This window comes from Ambystoma mexicanum, chromosome 12 (assembly GCF_040938575.1).
Source record: "Ambystoma mexicanum isolate Mex_15411 chromosome 12, UKY_AmexF1_1, whole genome shotgun sequence".
Taxonomy (NCBI): Eukaryota; Metazoa; Chordata; class Amphibia; order Caudata; family Ambystomatidae; genus Ambystoma; species Ambystoma mexicanum.
This window is the reverse complement of record NC_090936.1, coordinates 1218304746-1218329982: the sequence shown is the minus strand read 5'-3', so window position 1 is coordinate 1218329982 and position 25237 is coordinate 1218304746. Positions and strand designations below refer to the sequence as shown.

General features: G+C 49.7%; 1 protein-coding gene across 1 annotated transcript in view; it reads left to right on the top strand.

Annotated features, from left to right (window-relative positions):
* The window catches only part of LOC138514393 (sodium-coupled monocarboxylate transporter 1-like), an 892200-nt gene that overhangs the window by 158856 nt on the left and 708107 nt on the right, over positions 1-25237 (top strand). Inside the window, exon 3 of the mRNA XM_069629875.1 lies at positions 17290-17341. Coding sequence (XP_069485976.1) covers positions 17290-17341 — 52 coding nt within the window. The remainder of the gene's footprint in view (positions 1-17289; positions 17342-25237) is intronic.

Genomic DNA, 25237 nt, shown 5'->3' with positions numbered 1-25237 from the left:
TTCTGTTTTTAGGCCTTCATAAAGAGAGGCAAGTACTTGATTGATCTCAAGTATGGTTTACTTGGATGGAATGTTCCATCTAAAGTTAGTTGTTGTGCAGAGACGACTTGGTTGGACTGATGCTGGTGGAGAATCAAAAAAGGAGTCCGTACCGGACTTGGAGTTGGTTATATAGTCTGGAGGAGAGTCTACAAGCTATCCTCCACAAAATCCATATTATCCCCCATACCTGGGAATTTTCTCATTGGGATTTGTGAGTTTCCTGAGGTATCAACAAGGGCAGTATCTTATTTCCAGATTTAACTTTTCCCTTGAGGTAAGAAAAGAAGTAATCACGTTGTCTTTGTTGATCCCAGTAGATGTTTGTTTTTTGATAATGCAAAATACAGTTTCTGCTGCATCAATATATTGAATTGGGGAAGGGACAAATGTATTGCCGCCGACGTGTTTCATCGGAAATATAGCGGGGTTTGTCTTTCTGATGCACCAAGGTTTCTCCACTTCGTGGTTCACACATTGTGGTAAGTGTTGCTGCCGCTATTCAACCGACGTGATGAAGTTACGTATTGTGATAAGAGGGAGAGGTAAAATATGAAGGAAAACTTTTTGTAGATTCACACAAAAGATAAAAAATAAGTAGGAAAGGGAGGGCCATGAGCCAGACCTCTGTGCTGACACTCCCAAACCACCTATAAAAAAGAGAAGGTTAGAAAAGTGGAAGGGCTGTGAGCTCTACTCCCGCGCTCACTCTCCCTAGCCACCTACGTTTTTTTTTATTGGTTTTACAACACCATACAGGTGATTAATATTTGCGAATACAGCTTGCGCTCTTAACAATGCCTTGAATGGCGGCGGTTTCATTTCATGCAAAACTCTCAGTGCACCTGTCCCAACATTCCCGCCCCCACCCCCTTAACTATATGTGCTCCTCTAATAACAGTGTCGCTGAGGTATCCTGGAAGATGTGCTTGAATGTCTCTACTGGTGGTCTCTGCTTGCCTCCTTGGGATGTTGTGCGATGCTCTTGCAAGAGGGTCTATTCCCCCTCCCCATTTATCTCTCTTTTTGACCTGGATATGTGGGTCGACGATTTCCCAGAACCTGGTCCCTCTGATCGGGTTGTGCATTAACTGTCTCTTGAATACCGTTCTTTCAAACTGCCATGTTTTTGAGAGAAGTGTGGCCCGCTCTGCAGCTGCCGATGGTGGTTTGGCCTTCCAATGGATGACCAGGAGCTTTTGTGCTGTGAACAGTATGAGACTAGTGTGTCTGCGTGCCATTCACCCGTGTCTGCTCCAATTAGCATTACCTCGGGTGTGAAGGCGAAATCCGCCCCATCAATGTCTGTGACTTGTTTGTGCACAGCGCACCAGAAGGGGGTGATGGCCGGGCAGTTTCCACATTATGTGACCCATTGTACCCAGCGTTTAGCGGCGTCTCCAGCATCCTGCTGTGGGGGCTATCCCAATCTTATGTAGTTTTGCCAGGGTGTAGTAAGGTCGCTGCAGTATTTTGTATTGGGTTTCCCTGTTTTTAAGATTCAAGGAGACTAACGGTATTACGGAAAAGTATTCGAGGATGTCTGGTATACCAATTTGGACTCTTAAATCCTCGGACCATGTCATCGCTAGGGCGTGGTTTCTACTAAGGTTGTTGGGGATTGCCATTATTTAGAAGGTGCGGAGGTGTGGGAAAGTATTTATATGCTGTTCCATCACCTTCTCCCATGGGGCTGGGGTTAGGAGGTGAGAGTCCTGCATCTTGTGGGTATGTATCGTGGCCTGTATAGTATGGTATAGGAGCCAGTTCCCCTGCTCGAGACCTAAAATCGTGCGTGCCGCTTGGAACTGCAGTAGTGTCCCCTCCTCGCTAATGCCCATCAGCCATATATTTGGCCATTCCTGGTCTTGTTTACGATTTGCTTTCTGTGGTAGCTCGTGCGATAATATTGCCCATAGGCTACACCATATCGGTGCATTCTGGATTGGCATCCCCTGTGTGGCCCGTAGTTTGTGCCATTGGTTGATCGTTGGCCCTAAAATTGGGGGTATGGCCATAGTTTCAACTGGGGAGAGCGGTTTCAGGAGGGCCATCTCCATCGCCCGCCAGCTGGAGTCGTCCGATGTGTCAAGCCAGCGCTTCATCCAGCAGACCTGGGTCGCTTGATGGTAGCTTTTCAGTTCCCGCCTTCTTCCCCTTCCAAACAAATTTAGCCATAGCTTTGTCTAGATCCTGCATCATTTTAGGCATCGGGCTGACTGGTACCATCATGGCTATATATATTAGTTTGGGGAATTAATTAATTTTCAATGCGCTTATCCTCCCTGTCAGGGAAAGGGCTAGATCCTCCCATCTGCCCAGATCCAGACAGATATTCTTTATGGTCTGTGGGTAATTTAGGTCTCGGACATCGTCCAGTGAGGCACTTACGTTTATAACTAAGTATATGATGTGGTGCGTTTGGAGTGTGAATAGGGCTACCCCCCGGGATCCCATGGGATGTCTCGTCAGAGGGGCATGAGTCGGACTTGCTCCAATTTCTTTTATAACCCGCCATCGGGCCAACCTCTTGTAGTATTGTTTGAATGTACGGAAGAGATGTGGGGCTGTTTCTCACGTAAAGCAGCATGTCATCCGCCTAGAGGAACCCAGTCCAGCCTTCGCCTGGGGGGAGTTTAATCGCTATCCGCTCTATGGAGAGGGCATAGAGCAGGGGCAAGAGTGGGCACCCCTGGTGTGTGCCCGACTGTAGATCAAATGCAGGGGAGGTTATGCTGCTGGTGACTACCGAGGCGGTCAGGCCTGTGTATAGTAGTTTGATCAGTTGGACTAGGTGAGGGGGGAAACCGTATAGGGGTAGGACCCTAAATATAAATTCCAACTGTACCTTGTCGAATGCCTTTTCTGCGTCAAATGCCAATATAATATCCTCTCGGCCTCTATCCCTGGCTATCAAGTGTAACAGTCTTTGGATGTTGTTGCTTGAATTTCTGTTGCGGATGAAACCCGTCTGATCTTTATGTATTATGAATGGGAGGCTATTTTCAATACGCCGTGCCAGGCATTTCGCCAATATTTTGGTGTCTGCATTTATCAAAGAGGTAGGCATGTATGAGCCACAAAGTTCAGGGTCCCTCCCGCCCTTGTGAAAAACTTCCATATTTGCTGTGAGCAATCATTGAGAGATACAGCCTTGTTGAATAGCTCCTCGAGTCTGAGTGCTAGCTCGTCTCCTACGCTTTTATAGAAATCTATGGGGATCCCATCTGGGCAGGATGCTTTTCCGCCGGAGAGTGCAGCTATTGACTTGAGATCTCTGCCGCCGTGATACGGGCGTCTAGTGCAGCCCTATGGTGGCTGGGATCGTTGGAATCTCTATGGAGTTCAAGAATTATTCCATGTCCTGAGCTGTGCAGGCGTCTGATGCTGTATATAGAACTTCATAGAATTCAGTGAATCAGGCATTGATATGGTCGTCGCAGACCACTAAGTTACCTGCTGTATCCCTGATAGAAGCAATCGTTTGCACGGCTTGTCTCTGCTAGTGCCATCATCTGCAGCAGCCTGTCGCTCTCTAAGTAATACGCTTGTGACCAGCTGGTATACGACTTCTGGGCCCTTTCTGCAGTTATTTGTCTGATCTTTACCCTCTGTTTTTTTAGCTCAGGCCCCATTTGTTTGTTTCTGGATTCTTTATGGCACCTTTCAACGGTTCTGAGTTCTTCGGTCAGCCGGGTTTCGGCCTCCCCCCATGTTTTTCTTTTGTGCGCCCAGCACGAGATGCATTGTCCCTGCGTGAAGGCTTTAAATGCTTCCCAACATGCACATGTTGTGTAGGTCTGCACCAGGTTAAGTTCCCGAAACCCGTCAATGTTGTCAGCGAGCCGATCTATAAGATCAGGGTATTGTAGGATGCACAGATTTATACGCCATGCGGGCGGTCTGTGTATAGTGTCTGGGAGGGTGATATGCAGCAGGACCGGGGCATGATCAGATAGTGTGGTCGGAAGGATTGTGAATTCTGTGATTATGTGGAATGTGTTGGCTGGGGTTAACCAGTAGTCTAGTCGGGAGTAACTATAGTGCGGATGCGAGCATGGGCGCATGCTGCAAATGTATGTGTGGAAAAGGATGGGCTGGCACTAGTAGGGGTGTACTTATTTAGCAGTGTTATAGGGTTTTGGTGGATTAGGCCCTGGGCAAGTATATATCTGCCCTCCTTATCGGCGCCTGTGCATTTGATCTGGAATGGGATCCGCCTGTTAATGAGGATGGATACACCCTGCTTTCCGTGATGTGGCGAGTTAATTGCTGCACCAACCCACCCCCGTTGCAGTTTATCTGACTCTGTTTTCCCCAGGTGGGTTTCCTGGAGGAACACTATATTCCCCTGGAGATCCCCCATGTTGTTGAGCATTCACCTTCATTTGATGGGGTGGCCCAGCCCTTGGATGTTGAGTATCACTAAGGTGATTTGGATCATTATGTGTTTTCTTGGACTGGGCTGAGGCAGAATCTGATCTAGGCACGCTGAGGTGATTATGTGGAAGCGTCAGTAGAGTTAAAGCACAACCTTTGTTCAATCCCCAGAGCATTATTCAAACCAGGCTCGAACATGAGCCTAACCTAAAACGTGAACCAAAACCAAAACTTAAAACCATAACATTGGGTTAGCCTGCAAAACGGCCTATGCCCAATACATGGGGGTTAGGGGGGCCTGCCCGTGGGTTGGCTCCTTTCCCCACATGCCGGGCCCCTCTTGGGGCACTCATCACCGCCATATGCTCCCGTAGAGGCGCTGGGCTGCCTCAGATGGCTTGGAGCTTGCTGCTGATTAGTCCGGTCTTCTATCAAGTGTTGGTCATATGAAGGTATGGTCCTTGCGTTGAGTGTCCGGATCAAGGGTTTTTTCGTGTGGTTTTTGTAGTTATGTGCACAGAGAGATATCTTTTGCGGATTGGTGGTGCAGCCCAACCCATTGGTTACAGTTCGCTATGTCCTGCGGTTTGGTTCCCAACCTTTTGGTCTTCTGCCTTTGTGCCACTTTCCATTCACTTGTTACCTCTCTTGGCTGGTCGAGGGGTGGTAATCCGATCTGTGGGCCTCTGGTGGCTTCTTTAGAAAGTCAGAGGTGAGTATAACATGTTGCTAGAGGAAGCACCATGCCATTTCCTGGTCATCAAATGAGTGCCATTGTTTATCTAACTGGATGCACCATGTTGCTGGGAATTTTAGGTAGTGTCTGTGGTCTAAGGATTTCAGTGCCTCTAAAATCGTGTTGAAGCTCTTGCATCATCTGGAGACTTCCATTGAGTAGTCATTGTAAATCCTTATTTCTGCCTCTCTGACTCGGATGGGGCCCGCGATTCTGTAGGCTTTTGAAATGATCATCTTGTGCTGGAAATTGCAGAGGCGCATGTTTATGATCCTGGGGCGCTCGTTTGGTGGCGGTTTTGTTACTGGTGCCCCGTGTACCAGCTCAATGGTGAGATCTCACACGTTGTCTATACGCAGAGTGTCACGAAGGAAGTCATATACATACGCTTCTAGGTTCGTTCCCTCAGCATTCTCAGGAAGACCGACCACACTCAGATTATTTCGTCGGGATAGATTTTCCTGGTCATCGAGTTTCTCCACCAATCTTTGCACCTCACAGATGGCCCCGTCCAAGTCTGTCGCCATGGTTGTCTGGTTGTCTTCGATTGCACTGATTCGCTGTTCATTGCCTGTTACTCTCTCCGCCTGGGCGGCCTGGCGGGTCTGAATGTCTTGTAGGTCTTGTTTAATGTCCAGCGTGGTTGAGTTTGTCTCTTGGGTCCATTGACCAATTATCCTAATTTCTGCCAGTATGGACTGGAGCTGCGATTGGACATCCATCTCTATTTTATTCCGGTTGTATCTTCTTGGCAGGCTGTGTTGCGTGGCTCAGGAGGGGGCCACCAGAGCTGGGACTTGATCTCTCTGTTGAATACTCCTCCGGCTGTCCTTTCTGTACAGATCTTGGTGCGCCTTTCCCCAGTGTGAGGCAGAGGGTTCTGCGCGCTTGGTCTCAGCCTTAATGCACAGGAAGATTGTTTGTTGTAGCTGAGTCATGCCTGAGCTCCTGTGGGCAGGTGTGGATTTTACCCAGGGGTCAGCATGTGTTTGGGGTTCCTGCGGCAGTAGAGGATGCTCCCGCCGTTCGAGGGCATTTGCGCTCTGTGTGCAGGCTGTCTTTCATTGTCGGGCGCACTTGCACCTGGTGTGTGCATGGAATTCCTATGGGTTGTGGGTCTGCTGCTGGCACCCCCTGTCATTCAGATCTTGTTCGTGCGGCAAGCTCGCCCAGTGGTGTTCCCCTGGTTTTCCAGGGGGAGAGACAGAGGGGGCTCTTCTGTACTGCCTTTGGGGGGTGAAGCACCTTATTGGGTGTGATAGCGCCTCTGGGCGCTTTTCAGCGTAGTTTTTGTGCACAGTGTTGTGTTCCTCCAGGGGTTATGCCCATGCTGGATCCGTGTGGCTTGCGGGGGGCGTCCCCTCCGTTCCGGGTTGCTGCGCTTGGAATTGTGCCCTATTCTGGTGGGGTATGGCTTCCACTGAGACCCCCTGACTGTAAGAGCTTATCCCTGCGCATGTTGGGGGGGTGTTGCACCTTGATGAGTGTGGGGCCACTGTTAGATGCCCACTGGCGTTGTCCGTGTGCAGGGCTGGCCCGTTTTCCGTTTGTTAACCCACCCTTATAGTGCCGTGTCGGCTGATGTCTTTGGCCTCTGGAGGGGGGGGGAGTGGGGTCTATTTTGGGGCCTGCACTGTGTTAGCTGGCTTGAGTTCTCTGGCACACTGTTAGCGCTGCCTGAGGTTGCTGCTCCCCCCGGCTTGGTCCCTGGTCTCCCCCCGCCACCTCACACTTACTTGAACTAATGCTCTTCTGGGGCGCAGACTGATCCCTTCCGGACCTCTTTTTACTCCTTGCTGCTCTGGAGTGTGGTATGTCTCACCCGCATAGACTGGGCTTCCCGGTCGGTGCCCTGTGCAAATGCGCTCACCTCACACGCTCTGCTGGGCTCTGATCTTGAGGTGCTGTGTCTCCCCCTGTCCTGCTGAGCTTGGCTGGCTTGCGTGGGCAGCTGCAATGCTGCCGGATACTTGCTGCAGGTGTACTGTTGGGAGCCGCCTGCCATGGACATCCGGCAGGCGCCCCGGGTGCTGATACCTTCAGCACACGACAGACCCAGTGCCTGTGGGGTTGGGGGCCTGCCCTGGACATCCGGCAGGCCCCTTGGCGCTATGGAACATCAGCACCATCGGGGGTGGGGGCACAGCCGGCCAGGCCCCTGACCATGCGGATCTCTGCCACCGTCCTGGCACGAGTGTCCCATGGCATCTGGGCCTGCAGGCCTGTACCTCTCACGTGTAGGCCCATCTTAAAAGGGCAATACACGGGGGAGGGACACATCCCCTTAAAGGGGCAACACACACCAGAGGGTCCACTACGCCACATCCCTCCTTTTTCATAATGAACAAACAACTAATAATACAATTTAACTAATTTTCCCCCCACCTGTTACAGAATGACATTACTTCAGATGCGGAGAGCCAACTTCACACAGGATATGCTCTTGGCACATGTATGGTCACACTTTCTTATCTTCATATCACCTACCAACCCATCACCCTCCGGTGACGGTCACAGGGGTACACCCCCGGTGGATGGTTGCCAGTTGTACCGCACATTACAAACCCTATATTAACCTGGGGTACAGAATTGCCGACATTGCATGACGCTCACGGATGACCATCGGTACCTGCAGGAAAACAGCTTCACAGCACTGTCTTTTTCTGAGACCACTCTAGGCATGTAAATACTATGCAGGTTCACAGCATCAGAACACATGCTTACAGAGTCCTCTTAAAGCAAAGGGAGGACTGCAGGAGACCAGTTCACTTTCCATTAGTGTCCGTTCCGGAGTTGCTCCCCCGGGTCCAGGTCCATTGATGGTACAGTTCAAGGCTGGGAAAGCCGCGCCTGGAGGGTACCAGGGGCCACATCAGCAGTCACTTGATGTTGTGGGCAGGGTAGCGAGACACAGATCGCAAGGCATCCAGGCTGTTCCCCGTAACGTTGACAGCATTGGTGTGGGGGCCAGGACTGCATGGTTTGATTGGTCAGACGCAAGTTGTTGGTTTGGCTCAGGGGGCCGGCAGGAATCGGCTCCAATCCCACGTTAGCCTCGTCCTTCGATGGCATGGCATGCAGGGTGACATTAGTGGCAGGCAATCAGGGTGTCATAGTGTCAGGGTTCCCAAGCCACCTCTTGAGGTAGGAGATAGTTGTTGTTGGGGCCACACCAGTCCTTGCCAGCCCCTCCAGGCTGGACGATAGGCCAGTTGATGCCCCAGCTCGGGGTTGGCAAGAATCGCACCCGGGGCCACACTGGCCTGGTCTATGGATGGTGAGCCCAGCATGGCGCACACCAGTGGTAGGGTGTTGAGGCCACTTCTCATGCAGACTGGGCAACACCAGTGGCAGGATATCAAAACCACCATCTGCCTTGTATCTTTCAAGCAGACAAAAGTCTTGATGAGCCGAAATGACAGGACACACAGACCTTGTCTTCTGGCAGCCGCATGCATGTATCCCATTGCAACCCGACGAACTGACTGCCCGTAGTCGGTGCAAAGTATGCTGGGAAGAGCGCACACTCTTCGCCAATGAAAAATGTGCCATGGGGCGAACAGGTGAAAATGTCCCACCCACATTTCTCTGTCTCCGAAAGTTATCCCAGCTCATCACCTCTTTCTCAGAGCCACAGGCCACCCGAAGAGCCAGATATCACCCTGTGGCCTCAGACATCTTGGGGCTCGGAGCCTGTGGTTGCCTTCCTTCAATCACTGGTGCTCTTTCCTTGGCTTGCTTGTCAGAGGACGCTGTAGTGCTTACTCTGCCCGTGCTAACTGTTGGGGGTGTGCAGCCTCTCCTTTTCGACTCATCAGCGGCTCCAGACTTTATTATATCCCCCCCCAAGCCCCCTGCAGTTCCTGCAGAGCGACTGCCTGGTGCCTGGAAGTCCACAGCCTGTATATCGGCGGCACCCCTATTTCCCTAGGCAGTCTCACAGGAGCATTATGTGTGCACAGCTTTGGGGCTTTCACGTGGTTCGCTCTCATCTCACTGGAAAGTTCCATTTCGAGGGCCCCAGCGGGGGACTTACCGGTTCTCTTTTCCGACAGGTCCTTGTCAGCTGGGCAGTTGTCATTGCTCGTGTCAGGAAGGGTGTCGTCCTGCAAACCCCTCTCCTTGCACAGACTCGACTTCTCCTAACTGAAAGGACGGTGACTTTCTTGGGGCGTGGCCTCCCTGTCCCCTCTCCAGGCCGCCCCATGAATTGGAGTGGGTGTCTTTCCATCTGATGCAGTGCCTGCAAGGAGCCAGCCTTGAGCCCGGGTGAACGGCGTGTTGGTGCAGAGGTTCACTACCCTGACCGTGCCAGTGTGGGCAGAAGCTGGGTGCAGCGGGTGTTTCCCTGCACCTGTTTCAGGGCCCCCATGTTTGCTTCCTTCTGGATGAGGCACTTGGCAGCCCGCTCCACATTGGCACAGTGCCTTCATTGGAAAAACTCTTTGTTGGCCCAGTCATCTGAACGTCCTTCCTTGGTCTCGGGGCCCAGCTCCTCGGGATATGTGCAGCAGGGGTACACCCTCTTCTTCCGGACGTGGCAGATCAGGCACCCGAACATTCCCATGAAGAAACAATACCAGGACCACCAGGAAGTGCATGCGACTGCCCTTTTCCTCGAAACTCTGACAGGGCGTCTTAGACATGCACTTCTATTTTGCAGTAACCACCATGGGAGTGCGCCCAGCGCACACCCTGTACTATTGCTCCTTCCGCACACAAGCCCTGGCAGCCATGTATGTTGCTTTATTTCCCATCATTTCGTCTCACTACTTGCTCCGACCCTGGACTTGACTCGACTCGACACGGAACTGCGAATGAATATCACTGCCGGCAGCCCGCTCTTAAAGCGGCTGGGGCTGCAGGTACAGCTGGAGGCGGGCAGCCTCTTCTTCTTCTTCTTAATTATCGGAGGCGTGGGCGGACCCACGCAGGCGCTTCCCCATCCTATAGGATGATGTGCACCGTACCCACTAATTATTATTTAGCTCCATTTAAACTCACAACTCCTCCCACCTCCCCGTCTGCCTCACAAAATCCAACGTCACACTACTCCTCCTCCTGCCTCTCTCCCCATCACCTCCCAGCAAAGCCCTCCCGCTCAGCTCAGCCACACCCAACGCAGTCAACCGAACCCTCATCAATTCTCTCTCTGCAACATGCTTCTCACACCCAATCAAAAAATGTCCCACCGTTTCAGGCACCCCACACACCGCACAGTCCCTTGATTCACGCTTCCCTATTCGAAATAGACAGTCATTCAGCCCCACATGACCTATCCTCAACCGATTCAGCATCACCTCCTCCCCCCTCCTCCATTCTGAACTCCCTGCATCCACTTTCACCGACACTTTCCCACGAACACCGAGCATCCACCTGCCCTTCACCCCACTTACCCACCTCTCCTGCCACTCATCCAGGACCCGTCTCACCATCACAGCCTTCACCTCATCCACACTCAAAGGTAACCTCACATCAACTGCTCCCCGCCTCATACCCTCACCCGCTGCCAGATCCACCAACTCATTTCCCAAAATGCCACTGTGACTGGGAACCCACGCCAACTCCAAATCCATACCCCCGCGCACACACCGATCAATCTTCATCCTAATGTCCAAAATCACACCCTTCCTATCACCATCCCCTGCCACAATCGCCTGCAACCCACTCAATGAATCCGAGAACAGCACCACTTTCTCATACCCCAACTCACACAGCCTATCAATCGCCAATGCAATCACCACCAACTCAGCCGTACAAATAGACACATCATTCGTCAGTCGTCCTACTTTATACTCCCCAATGCTTTCTAGATAATACGCCATACCCACTCTCCCAGACACAGGATCCTTTGAACCATCCGTAAACACCTTGTATCCTTCCTTTCCTGCCACATACTCCTGACCCAAAGCTTTGATCTCACCCCGCATACCTCTCTTCTTCGACACCACATTCGCCAACTCCAAACACACCTTTGGAGATCTCATCATCCACCTCGGCCTTCTCTCCAAATCCGTATCTGTCACAATCATCAAATCACCCACACCCCAGTGCACTCACTTCTCCCACATGTGAAACCCAAAAGTGCCCCCCTTCCTCCTCCACCGATCCCTGTAATAGTCAAACCTCCAATCATACTTCAAACATTCACGCACCGGATGAGCCACATTCTTCGCACTGCACTTCACCCACCATCTCATATAGAAGCTGCTTTATTCTTTTGTTAGGGGAGGGCAATCGGACCCTCCTCCTTTCTCCTTCATGCTGGCTGGCCTCCCCCTGCAGCTTTAGAGGAAGGGGGGGGTGGGTGGCGGTCCCTCCCCTCCATGTTTCGGGCTTCAGTTGGGACAGACGCACTGCTTCTCTTCTTGTTCCACACGGGAGCATCTCATTCACCGGCAGAGTCGCACTGTGACAAGAAATAGGCCCGGACACCCAAATAAAAGTGGCCCACCCCTTGCCTTGCCTCAAAAAAGTGGCCCACCCTCACCTCACGACCCTTGACCTCTGACATCACCAGAAGTGATGTCATTTGACTCCACCCCAAAGTGACATCCCGGGAAGCGATGAAACACGACCTTTCAGCCCTTCACAAAACAGGCAGTGGCATTCAAGAGCATTGTTCCTAAGTACACTACGAAAAATATGGTTATGATTTCACTAATGTGATATACATTTCATACAGGAATGGATCACCATATGTATCATTAATATCTGTGTGTTTAGATCCATATTGTCAAATTACTGTGAATACAAGCAGACGTCCAAGGCCAAATGATAATATGTTATTGTATAGCACTTACGCTTAAGCTCTTTTTTTATAGAACAAATATGCATACAATATCACCCAACCTGTGTTGGTACTCATTTAAGCATACAACATCACCCAACCTGTGTTAGTACTCATTTATAGACCTAAGAAGGATGAAAGGCTGAGATGGCCTTGCTGAGATTTGAACCTGCAGATCACACACACATCGTAGCAGCTATCGCTCAACCCACTGAGCTATCATGTCGGCTATAGCAAGATGAGCAATTATTCTGTAGTGGATACCATTAAACTGGTAACTGAGATTTAACAGCAGACAAGTTAAGTTCATCTGCAGCTCTGGTGCAAAGTTGCCCGCATGTCAAGCCTGCATGCATCTACTTTCAGGCTTCAGAGGTTGGCAAAATAAGGAAAGCAGCGCACTCACAGGACATCCCACACTCCGAGCCCTCGTTACCTCATACAGGCAAACAAACATCCTGAACAGCATGCCAGGAATATGGGAAAGATAGACACATTACAACAAAGCATTCATTGTGGCACAATGAAGTCACTGGCCACTTGATGTGCTGTGGTCAAATATTTCTACACTGTACAGAAGCTTTCAGGCACAAGGATTTTGTCAACTGACCAAGGACATAGAGATGGAATCTCTTGTGGCGATTGTAACAGAGACAACGGCAGAAAAGAAACCATGCTATTACTGCAACTTGCGAAAGGAAAAATACATAGTCCAAAATGGATGCTTATTCTACTCTAAAATTGGTCGGTCGTTTATCACTAATATCACTAATACATGTTTATCACTAATACAACAGCATAGCAACTCCAGGGGACACTGTGGCCCCTGGAGTGGTGGCACAGTGACAGCTGCCGGCCCGGCGGCGGCCCCGGCCCCTCAACTTTGCATGCTGCAGCAGCATGCGAATGAAGCATGCATCATAATTTATGATGCATTCAAATAAATCATCAAAGCAAGGTAACCTGTGTTACCTTGCTTTGATGAATTATGCTGTTGCAGGTGGGTTTTTTTAAAAAATAAATTATAATTTTTTTCAAAATGTCTTTTTCTTTCCAAATTTTTTTTTTCCAAAGCAGCCCAGGAGTTGGCAGAAACCAGCCCCCACTCCCCAGGGACGATATTGGCCCAGCCATGGGCCGAAAGGCCGAGGGTCCAATCCGACCCTGTTCACCGGAGCATCTCATTTTCACTTTCCTGCTCTGCATCGGAGCATCTGAATTTCACTTTCTCTTCACGGCCCCGGTGGATGCCGCATAGGGACTATGGGCAGTTGCCGCCCGGCGGCACGAGCACCCCCTTCAGAGGGCCGCGGCAGGGGAACAATCGCTGGCAGGGCTGGCTCTGCTTTTGGAGGCACAGATGCCGCTCCTCCTCCTCTCTTTCTGGCAAAACACCACAGGGTGTGTGCCTCACCGCGGGGCAGCCCGGGCCTACATCGCCCATGCCGGCGGTGAGGCGCAGGCCACGCTGGACCCGCGGTGGGGTCAAACGCTCCTCTTTCCCCCCACCCCCCACCACTTACTGGCAGCAAGGGAGGGCCACGTGGACATCAGTGCCATCGGGGGTGGGGGCACAGCCGGCCAGGCCCCTGACCATGCGGATCTCTGCCACCGTCCTGGCACGAGAGTCCCACGGCCTGTACCTCCCACGTGTAGGCCTGCGGCCTAAATCATTAAATGAGACACGGACTTCGACCATCCTCTTCTTGAGTCTGGAGCCGTTCTCCCGCACGTCAGTGTTTGTTCTTCTTCTTGCTGATAGATTTTTATCCATCAGCGGTGATTTTTGGATAGCAAGGCTTGAGCCTCATTACTCCATCTTCTCGGGTTCAGTATGTAGTCGTGGGTTTGTATTCTTCTTGTTCTGTGTGGTCTTGTCACAGTAGGGCTGGTTTCACAGGGTCTTCGCAGTGATGGGCCGCGGGTAGCGGTCGAAGGGGTTTGCAGTGGTGGCAGTGAGTCTTCTGATCCAGTCTTTGGCAGTAGTTCTTACTCAGCTTCGCTAGATGTTCGTCCAACATTTCGATGTCCAGGTCTCTGTGAAGGTCTACTATCCTTGTGAAGATTGGAGCTCCAGACGATATCCGCAGGGCCTTGTTCTGGACTATCTGAAGACTCTTCTGGTGTCGCTCATGGCAGGTCATCCATGCTGGGGAGGCATACGTCAGGGTTGGTCTGATGATCGCCTTGTAGACGTTGATCTTTGTCCGGAGGGGCATGGACTTGCTCTTCAGGAGTGGGTACAGAGCTGCCATCTTTCCTGTTGCCTTCTGCTGAGTATTCTCGATGTGGCTTTCCCAGTTGAGTTTGCTGTCCAGGGTCACACAGAGGTAGCGGCTGCTGCTCTCCCATTGGATGGTCTCCCTGTTGAGGCTGATGTGTGGGTGCTCCTTGATCTTCTTTCTGGTGAACAGCGTTGCGGTTGTCTTGCTGGTGTTGAGTTCTATCCGCCAGTCGCTGTACCACGTCGCAATGGTATCCAGTGAAGCTTGCAGGTTCTTCGCCACTTCCTTTTCGCTGAATGACTGGGAGATGACTGCAACATCGTCTGCATACAGCGCCAGGTTGGTCTTGTGGAGATCTGTCAGGATGTCGTTGGTGAAGAGGTTGAACAGGAAGGGTCCGAGGTTCGATCCCTGTGGCACGCCTGCTCGGATGGGATGTGATGAGGACATCTCAGACCGCATGGCGACATGGAAGGTGCGGCTTCCCAGGTAGCTTGCAATCGTCTTCACCAGGTAGTTCGGAAATCCCAGGCCAATCATCTTGTGCAGCAGTCCCTTGTGCCAGACTCAGTCGAATGCTTTGGCGACATCCAAGAAGACGATTCCCGTGGACTTCTTGATGTTGAATCCGTGGCTGATGGTGTCCACCACTCTCAGTAGCTGATGAGTCGTTGCATGCTCCTTTCGAAATCCAAACTGTTCCTTTGCCAGTAGATTTCTTTCGGAGGTGAAGTCGCTGAGTCGAGCGAGGAGGACCTTCTCCAGGAGCTTCGATAATCCAGAGAGCAGGCTGATGGGGCGGTAGTTCGCTCGATCCCTCAGTAGGTTGCTGGCCTTTGGGAAAAGGATGACCCTTGCTTCTTTCCAGGAACTCGACGAAGTCATGGCCCATCTTAAAAGGGCAATACACAGGGGAGGGACACATCCCCTTAAAGGGGCAACACACACCAGAGGGTCCAGTACACCACACGTACCGTCCACAGGGCTGGTGCTGGCTGGGGTGCTAGAGCTCCTCTCTGCTTCTGCCCCAACTCTCTAGCGCCCCCCAAGCCACCTATGTTTTAAAAAAGAATCTGCATATGAGAGATGGGAGGGCTATGAACATGGATTCCACTCCCACAATCCCAAACCATCGACACTTTAACAGAAATGATGCGTGCAACAGGAGGAGGGGCAATATGAAAGGTTCAGCAAGTTCCGTTGTGCGTGTGTTTAAAATGGCGTGCAGAGGAATATAGGAGCAGGGCCGTTGCTAGGGGGGGGCTAACGGGGCTATAGCCCCTGATCTTTTGGTTGTAGCCCCGGATAGAATCTCAGGAGCTACAGCCAAAAGACTAGCTAGCCCCCAGTCCCAACAGTTCCAACATCAGCTTAGCCCCGGGTCTTTTCCAGACCTAGCAACTCCCCTGTATAGGAGGATGAATAGAATACACGCTGGCTTGTAGTGATCACACTCTTTAACCTTTTATGATGAGGCAAATGTGCAAAGACACCACAGCATTTTCTGGTGTTGAGATTCCCAGTCGTATTAATAAGAGGTCAAGAATCATTTGCACATAGTCGATAGCTTTGTAGTCTTTGTGAGTCTCGAGACAAGAGAGATTTAAATAGACAAGAAAACGTTTGATTACATTAGAGGCTCGACAGAAGGACAATAATACAAAAGCATAACATAGAGATACATTACACAATCAGTCAAAAAAAGGAACAGCAGGACAAGAAAAAGGTGCAAAAACCTGCAGAACCAAATAAGAAATCTGTTCACAATAATTCTTAGCTTGGTATGTGGGGACATGTTCTGCAAATTTATATTTTTGCTCAAAAACAAGGGTAAACTCCTTAATCCACATCCAATAACAAGGCCGTCTGTGTTTTCTAGGGAGCACCAATTATCAATCTGTACCTCTGAAGAACTCTCAAATCTTGGGTTCTAACACAATCACGGCCCACTCTTTGATGCAGCCAGGCTAGCCTCCTTGGACTCATATTCCCTAGGCTTATCAACATTGGTAAGGGTGGATTGGACTAGAACGTGGGCGCTTCATAAAACAAAGCCTAACGTACTCAGTAGGCCTGATTTACAACACGTTTTTCAACAGAGTTTTCAAATGAAAAAGGCTTATGTTAATCAGGACCAGTATCTGTCTATTCAGCCGATAGCCTAGAGACACGCTGTCTCCACTTCTACAGTCCATGAGGCCTACGGAGATGTGTGTGCTTTATAAAACTCTACAACAACACAGGATAACTCCAGTCTGTTCCTCCTCCACGAGTAGGACCACCTTTCTGAGGGTGTCCTCACCTCAGGAATTCAACCACAATAAAAGAACCGTTGATAGCTCACTGGTTTACTCACTCACTCATTCATTCAACCTCGCAATGGTACGGAAATGACTGCAGCAAATCCAGCCTAGGCACAATTGCGGGAAGCAAAGTCCTGATCTGATCCCTATGAAGGGCTGTTAAATTGTGCAAATGTTCAGTGTGATTACAGCAGAGGTAGTGGGCAGCCATTTTGACAACTGGTCAAGCTCACTCTACAGATAATCATTTCTTTCATACTAAATGGACGCTGAAGCAGCACCACCTGAGAGGTGACCCACCTCCTTTAATCCTGACTTTTGGTATCTGGAAAAATGACTATGAGCCTATTGTTTCTTTAGACCTTCTTATTTAAAACCTTCTACCACATTCCGGGACTTTTTAGGCATTCTAGACAAAGCTTGATTGTGTTAACTCTATTTCATGTAAACAGTAGCAGTTGATTGCCATGTAATCATTTACAAACTCTCTTCTATTGATGTACATAATATACTGACTCACCTTATAATGTGATACTTAACACTTGGGTCCACACACTCTCCACTCCCCAACTTGAGACTAGGCGATCAGCTCCTCCTTGTTTCCTCCCCCAGTTGCTTGTAGATCCCTTCCTGCTAAATTGCCTGCGCTCCCCCTCTCTGTTGTTAGCTCCCCGCTTGCCTGTATTGATCCTTAGCGATCTGCTTCCCTCGCTGTGTACTTGTTCTATGACTTCTAAAGCGCTCTGCTGCTCACTGCAGCTAGGAACACACTCAATAAATGCAATAATACACATTTCCTGTTTTTCTTTTTTCCAGATCGTATACACAGGAATTGTCATTTACGCTCCGGCTCTGGCGCTGAACCAAGGTGAGCATTGATTGTCAGGGACACAGGTGAAGAGCTAGTGTTGAAAAACAGTTACAAAAGGCTTTGTGCCCTGAGGGGATCACAGAGTCTGAGCCAACGATGAATACAGTTTCTACGCTGTCATCTCAGGTGCTAAGTTCCCCTTTTTTTCGGATCCAAACTCAACTGGTGGTTCATAGACCTCTTCTAATGTGCTTAATACCGGGGTTTCAATTCTAGCAGGTAAGAAAAGCGTGGGACAGGTACATACAAATGATTTGTCCAGAATCAAACACTTTTGATGATGTGTTGATACAGTGAGTATCATTGACTTGGTTAACAATATCAACTGAGGCTTAATTCACCGAAGCCCCTTCGACATCGATGGTGCAGGTGTGTAGATTGGACAACGTGAATGCACAGTTCCATGTGCCCATATGCCCGTGTTGTGCGGGGCATGAGCATTTCTATTTTATTTTCACACTTCCACATTGCAAGTGGAGATGGGAATGTTATGTTATGTTACTATTCTTTTGTACTGCACTGAACCACCATTGTGGAAGTTACAAAATGCCCATGATCTTGGTAATTAAAATATCCACGGTTCCCTGAATCGATTAGAGTGGTCGAGGAATATGGAAAAGTAGTAGAGCTCAAAGTTAATAAGGAAACATACTTTATTTTTCTGCTTAGAGAAGTGACAGATTCGGAATGGGTCCAAGGCAACTGGGGCATGCTGATAAGTCAAGATCACATATCTAGGAGGTTTGGATTACTAGGGACCTCATCCGACTATATGAGGAAAACAGCCAGCCCATATGGAAGATGGTGAAAGAGGGTTTAACACGCTGGAAAACCTCGGCTTTCTCCTGGCCGGGGAGGCTAACAACAGTGGAAGTGTGCCTCAGTGTGAGGGGAGACCTGTGAACAGAGACATTCAGATGGCAGAAGAGAGATGGGAGGTTGAAGTCACTAATTACAATGAAGTGGTGTTCGGGATGGAGAGAGTCAATTAGCTGGGAGAGGTGGTCAAAGAATTGGCCTACCGGACGTGGGTGGTTGTAGAGAGAGAGAGATAATATGTATGCCGTAGGGAGGGGTCAGTTATTGTGGGGATAGTGTATTTGGAAGAGGGAGAACTAGCAGGAGATAGGGGAGTAGCAAAGATAGGTAGATGAAAACAGTCCTGCACCACAACCCCTGCCAGTGAGGCGGGGAGAGTGGGTGCGGGTGTAGGCAGGGATGAAGATCAGCCGGTTTGCACACTCAGAAGAAGACATTCTTGGTAATGAGGTCAAGAGAAGGAGAATGAGAAAGGAAGAAGTCAGAGGTAAAGGAGGTTTTATTACAGACTGTGCATTCCAAACAGCAATAGAGAGTGGGATGTAGAAGCATAGCGACATTGAGTCTGAGAAATAGAGAGGCGATGGGGGTATATGTGAAAAGAGGAAGTCTTATGAAAGACGGGATTGGAGTAGGTTTTGTGACTGGAGAGAGGAGTGGAGCGAGAAGAGGGGTGGCGTCGAGGAGAAGAGATGATAGGAATGGGAAGAGAGTCGAGATGGTTCTGACTGGAGGAGAGTGCAGAGAGAAGTACAAGGGAAAGGAAGCTAGCATGAGAATTGCATGGTGTGAATGAGGCTCAGAAGAAGCAATAATGGGTCCTTAGAGACAGGTAGCAGGACACAGCAAAGAAAAGGCTCATAGATGATAGGAAGAAGGCTGGGAAATTGCCCGCTGCTTTAACACCCTTAACTGAAGACACCCATGGGCTGGACTCCCATATGGAGCTACTAAACTATGTGGCATGGCAAAGTCATCTTAAGATGACTGCTGCTTTCAGCTCCAGCAACCCAGTCCTGTGATCTGGGACAGGCATCCACAGTTGGTGGCTAGAATTGAGGCAGATCCATGGGAAACTTGGAGCAGTGCTGGCTGCGAGCAGGAGTTGTTGCTGGGCTCTCCGGTGGGCAAAGTCACCTTAAAATGTCTGCCGCTTTTAGCTCCGGGACCTTTTAAGACCAGTGCCCTCAATTAGTGTTTAGAATGGAGGCAGGTCTTAGGGAACGCTGGGAGCAGTTCTGTCTGGGAGCAGGAGTGGTTGCTTGAGGTGGAAAGAGCTTTCAAAGATGGCCGTTTTGGGGTCAGAGGTCACCTGAGCAGCCCCTATATCGAGTTATGACATTGTGGCTGGTGAGATTACACAATTATACAGACACAAGAATTGGATGTAATATTATTGTCTGCTCATTGATAAGTGACCCATTCATGGCAAGGGCTGATATGCAGGCACCTTGCATGGGTTTATCCACTACCACCAGGTTGGGTCCAGCCCAAGAAGTCTCCCCTTTGGGCCTTCAGGGGCCAAGAATCCTTGTGGAAAAGTCCCTGGGAATGGGTGCTTCAAGGATAGCCCTGTCATGACAATGGCCAAATTACACCAGGGTGAAGATTACTGGAGTCCTCTTTCAGTAGGCAGACACAGTGGAAGGGGATGGTGTTAGACCAGCACAAAGCATTCGCACAATCTTGGATTTTGTTATAACTCTCAAACTTGCTGTTCTCCCTCCCCACTTCCTACAGACAAGCCACTCTGGGTATGTAATCAGAAAGCAAAGAACAATTGTTACAACTGCCAGGCTTGTACCCTTTACAATGACTATGAACCAATCCGTTGTAGCATTTTGCCTGTTGAACCATATTTGGAACACTTTTGATGGAGAATTCACATGGAACCTGGTTGGGAGTGCAGTTTGCCAGAGAGGTGAAGACATGGGACCTCTTGTCCAAAACCATCCCAGGGTAGTATTTGGGTTGAAACTGATGTGTGCACAAGGTCTCCTGCAAGTGAGTTACCTGCAAAACGTTCTGGCTGGGAAGAGCAGAAGAAAGGACTCACTTTGCTCCAGAGACCCTTTCGAGCCTTCTCGATACTGACTTGAACCATTGAAGCGCAATCAGGCATTTTAACAAAGTTACTCACCATAGTGACTACCTTACTCCTAGTCCATAGTCCCCTTTCCTCCATACTTTTGTGACATTCCATCCTTCGGGACGGGACCAGAGCACTTTTGAAGCATCAAAAACTACTTTTTGACCTTTTATTTTTAGTAAATAAAGGTTAGGTGCAAACACTGGAGAAGGTTTGTCCAAGGGTCAGTCCTCTGGCGGCTCTGCTGCACCCCTCCCACCTGCCTGCCAGTTAAGTCAATATTTCTAACACCATCGGAGTGCTGGGGGTTTATGCACTGTCCCCGGGAAATGTTCTGCATAGTCGAAAAAGGGGGAGCAGGTGTGGTGAAATTTCCCCATGTTGTTCACAGCTGTATCCCAGTATTTTGCCCACCACATTGAGATTACTGGACCCTCTGGGGATTTCCAATGGCTTTCGATGGTGATCTTTGCCGCCGTGAGGAGGTGGGTGTCCGGTTTGCAGGACCTCCCCATTCCCTGTGTCACCTAATAGGACAATTCCTGGATCCCAAGGGATCGTGAGGACTGTGATTTGTTTAGTGAGTTCCAACCCTTCCTGCCAAAATGTGTCCGTTTTCGGGCATGACCACCATAAGTGACAAAGCGAGGCTACAGCTCCACAACCTCTCCAGCAGGATGGCGATATTGCTGGGCTGCCTCGGTTCAGAATTTACAGGGTAAAGTACCTTCTGTACCATACCTTTATGGAGCCCTCTCTATTCGTGAAGCATCTAGAACGTTTGTGTGTACGGGCCCATATCCGGCTCCAGTCCTCCTCCCACAGTGCTCTGCCCAAGTCCCTTTCCCATTTGAGCATGTGTTTCTCCTTCCTAGCTGTGCTCGCCTTGTCTAAAAGCTTATAAAGAGTGGAGATCTTTCCCTCGGGGCAAAGGTGGTTGGGTGTGTACTAGAGCCTTGAGTTCCCTGCCTCCTTTCAGTTTTGTATTATGCTGTGACATCCAGTGTCTAAGTTGCGTGTATCTGAATCTCTCAGCTTCTGTGACGTGAAACTTTTCCTTACATTCTTTCAAAGAGAGGGAGATTGCGTTATTGAAGAAATCCGCGATCCGATTTAGGCCACCTACTTTCCACTCAAGGAACCCTGCTGCATTCAGCCCACGCGTGAACTCGGGGTGGCCACAGACTGGAGAGAGGGGTCCTAAGGAGCCCCTGGCCCGCCAGCGGCTAGCTGCCTTCTGCCAGCTCTGTATCGTGTTCATAGTGGCGGCTAGAGGGCTTAAGATGGGGAAGTGCGGATGGTGGGACCGGGCTTCGAGCCCCCTCTATTTGCTTCCAGCGCAGTGGATTCACTATTTCCTGCCTTGTGAAGGCGTGAGACAACTGGGCTGCAAGGCGGTATCTGGTAATGTGTGGGACCCCTAGGTCACCAATGGGTGTTCCGCAGAGCATGGCCCTTTTGGCTACTCTTGGCTTTTTCCCTGCTCAGATATATTTTAGCATCTCCCTTTGCAGGGCTTCGAGTTCCTTCGTGGGGACTGTTACAGACAATGAGAGACAGTGATGTAGAAGCCTGGGGACTAAGTTCATTTTAAGGGCTGTGATTCTCCCAACCCAGGAGGTCTGACTTTAGTTCCATGAACAGATTTGGGAAGTTAACTTGGTGTACCTTGACAATTCTATTTGGGATTTGTATGACCAGGTAGGTGATATGGCTCCCCACCCATGGGATTGGCCCGCAGCCTTCAAGTGTTTCCCGCTGTCTGCTGGACACGTTTACCCCTAGGGCACGGGACTTGAAAAGTTTACCTTGAAGCCTGAGTCCTCACCAGCCGATGTTTCAGCCACGACACACAGCCCCTGAATGGTTGGGTTAGAGTGAATCATAGCGGCAAACGGCTCCATTGATAGGGAAAAAATGAGTGGGGATAAGGGGCACCTCTGGCGGGTGCCTTGTGTAATCAGCAGCTTCTGTGAGCGAAGACCATTCACTCTTAGGCTCGTGCTCAGAGAATGGTAGTTAGCCAAGACCCATTTTGTAAATTTAGGGCCGAAACTGAAGTGTGTCAGGATTTTACCCACATAGCCCCAGTCAAGTAAATCAAATGCTTTATGCGGGTCCAGTGAGATGACAGCCAGTTCCGTTCCATCTCTGCTGGCGCATTCTATTAGATTGTGAATGCGTCTGATATTGTCATGTGTAATGCGGCCTGGGATAAACCCTGATTGGTCTGGGTGAATCTGCTTGGATAAGATTTCGCTAGCTGGGTTGCTAAAACCTTGGAGAATTATTCATTAACGTGATTGATTGATACGAGCCATAGAGCTCCGGGTCTTTACCCGGTTTTGGGATCATCACAGTTAGGGAATCCTCAATTTTCGGTGTTATGCAACCTGACTCCGCGAAGGAGTTAAACAGGGTTAACAGGTGTTGGGAAAGAGTGTGGGAAAATGTTTTATAGAATCGTGTGGTAAACCTATCCGGGCCTGGGGCTGCGTTTTTTAGAGAGGCTATCGCCTCTGATATTTCCTCAAGCGAGGTAGGGGCTTCAAGGTGGTCAGTTAATTCTTGCCAGGTTTTCTTCCTGGGGAGCCGATGCCAAGTATTGCTGTTGCCCGGTGCCTATGATAGGGAGCTCCGTATTTACTGCCCTATGGTGTTCCATCATCGCTAATAACTAGTTCCCTTCCATCACCCAGAGTGCTCCATTCGCTCCCCGTAGTAGACAAGTGTTATTCCAGGAGTGTATTTTTTTCAGTTTATAAACCAAAAGCAGATTTGCTTTATTGCTATTCGTGTAGTAAAATTGTTTCGTATATGACAGGGCTCGGGCTGATTTGTTGGCTAGGTGCATTTCTAGTTTCGATTGAGCCTTTCTGAGGTCTCCTCACGATTTCTTGGATTGGGTGCTTTTATGTATTTTTTCTAGCTCAGTTAACCTCTTTTCAAGCTGTAATTGCTGCATTGTCCTTAGTCTATTGCAAGGCCGTGCTTTAGCTATTAGTTCACCTCTTATCACTGCTGTCATGGCGTCCCAGGTAGAGGGTGCCCTTGCATAGAGTGCTAGCAATGTCCTCCCTAATTACTGGGTCCTGCAGAAGGAAATCTTGTAGCTTCCGCGGTTTCGCAGCACCGCCCGAATACTAGCGAGCACCAGTGCGAAATCTGAGATGATTCTAGATAATATATCCACTCGCTCCAGGCATGAAAACACTATGCTAGACATGAGAATCAGGTCGATTCTTGATATGAACATGTGAATAAAACGTATAGTCAAGTGCCTTATTGTTAAATAATCTTGAGATGTCTACAACCTCCATTTGCTTGAGGAATTCAGCGAATCCCACTCCTCTTGCATAATCCTCATGTGTGGGCGTTTAGAGTTTTATCGTTGTCTGGGTTCGGAACTAGGTTGAAGTCCCCTCCTATCATGAGACAACCCTTGGTAAACGCTACTATGTCTGGGGTGATAGTGTTTAGTAAACCAACTTACGTGCTGCTCAGGCAACAAATAGAAGCAAATGTGAGGGGCTGCTGGTATAAATACCCTTTGACCAGGATGTACCTTCCCAAGGGATCCCTCTGTACCTTAACCCTTGTGAGCATCACATCCTCACTGAATAGAATCACTACCTCTCTTTTCTTTTCCCCAGCCGTGCCAAAGAAGCTTTCAAGAAACCTCTTAGATTTCACTCGCTTTTCGTCTAGGGCGAGGAGGAGGGTCTCTTGGAGACAATGTCCGCCTCCAGTTCCGTCAGCGCTTCGCCGGGAAATTAAGGCCTTGTACATTCCATGTCACCATAAACTGATCTTTATCAGGGTCGCCAGCCATAGGTGGGTAATAGTAGGTTAAGTGTACTCCCCATGGATGTTTTTCTCCACTGCGGGCACCAGTTGAGCTGATACAAATTGCTAGCTAAGTAATGTCCCTCAACGTATGTTGTTAACTGATTTCCTGCAATCTCGAACCCACTCCCCTATTTTATCCCTCCCCCGAACCAAAAGTAAAATAACAAGCAGCTAAGCATAGCTTGTGCGCATTGGGGCTACTAGAACCAGCCCCGGCAAACAAACTTAACCGTGTTAAGAACAAATCCTTTAGGCGGCATCCCTTTGTCCTGGGCTCTGGATCCCCCTCGCACAGCACCAGGAGACTGTGGTGGAGAACTTTAAGTAAAGCTTGCCCGAGGCCTCATTATCTGTCTCATTTAGTGTCCTGTTTCCTGCAGCCGGAGAGTTAGTTAATGCAGCTCAGACCCATCCCATTGTGGGAACACGTCCGTGCGACCCCAGGCATGGATAGTGGATTCAAGACTCAGAAGCTTTTTTGTCTCTGTGAGGGGGACCGTTTGGCTTCTGTCTTCTGTTTACCTTTGTCCCGGGCGCTGTGGGCTTCTCCTTCATATTCCGGGGCGCTGTTGGCTCTTCTTCGCTCCACTCATAAGTGGCTGCTGGATTCAACAGCTTCTCTGCTTCTTTCATGGTTCGGATTCGCCAGTGTCTGCCCTAGGCTGTGAAGAGTAGTGCTGTGGGGAAGCCCCATCTCCCTCAGCCATTCGGTTGCTGGTTTTAGGCTTTTTCTTTTCATCAGTGTGGTGGAAGCTAGGTCTTGATACATGGCTACCGACACGTCACTGAACTAGAACTGGGCGGAGTCTCTGGCCTTTCTCATCAGTTCCTCCTTAATTGTATAGAAATGTACCCTTGCTAGGATGTCTGGTGGAGAAGGTAGGGATTGCCTCGTTTGTGTGCAGTGCACCCAGTCCAGCTCCATAGGGGCATCGTCGGGGAGAGTCAGCGGTTCTCGAAAGAGGACCTGGACAAAACTGTGAAGGTCAGACTCGGGGACTCAAGATGGTATGCACCTCAAGCGGACGTTGTTATGACAGGATCGGTTTTTGGCATCCTCTTGCTTTAGTTCCAGCGCCTCGCATCTGGCTTCAAGTGCCACGATCTTGTCACACCTTCACCGATCTCCTAGATCT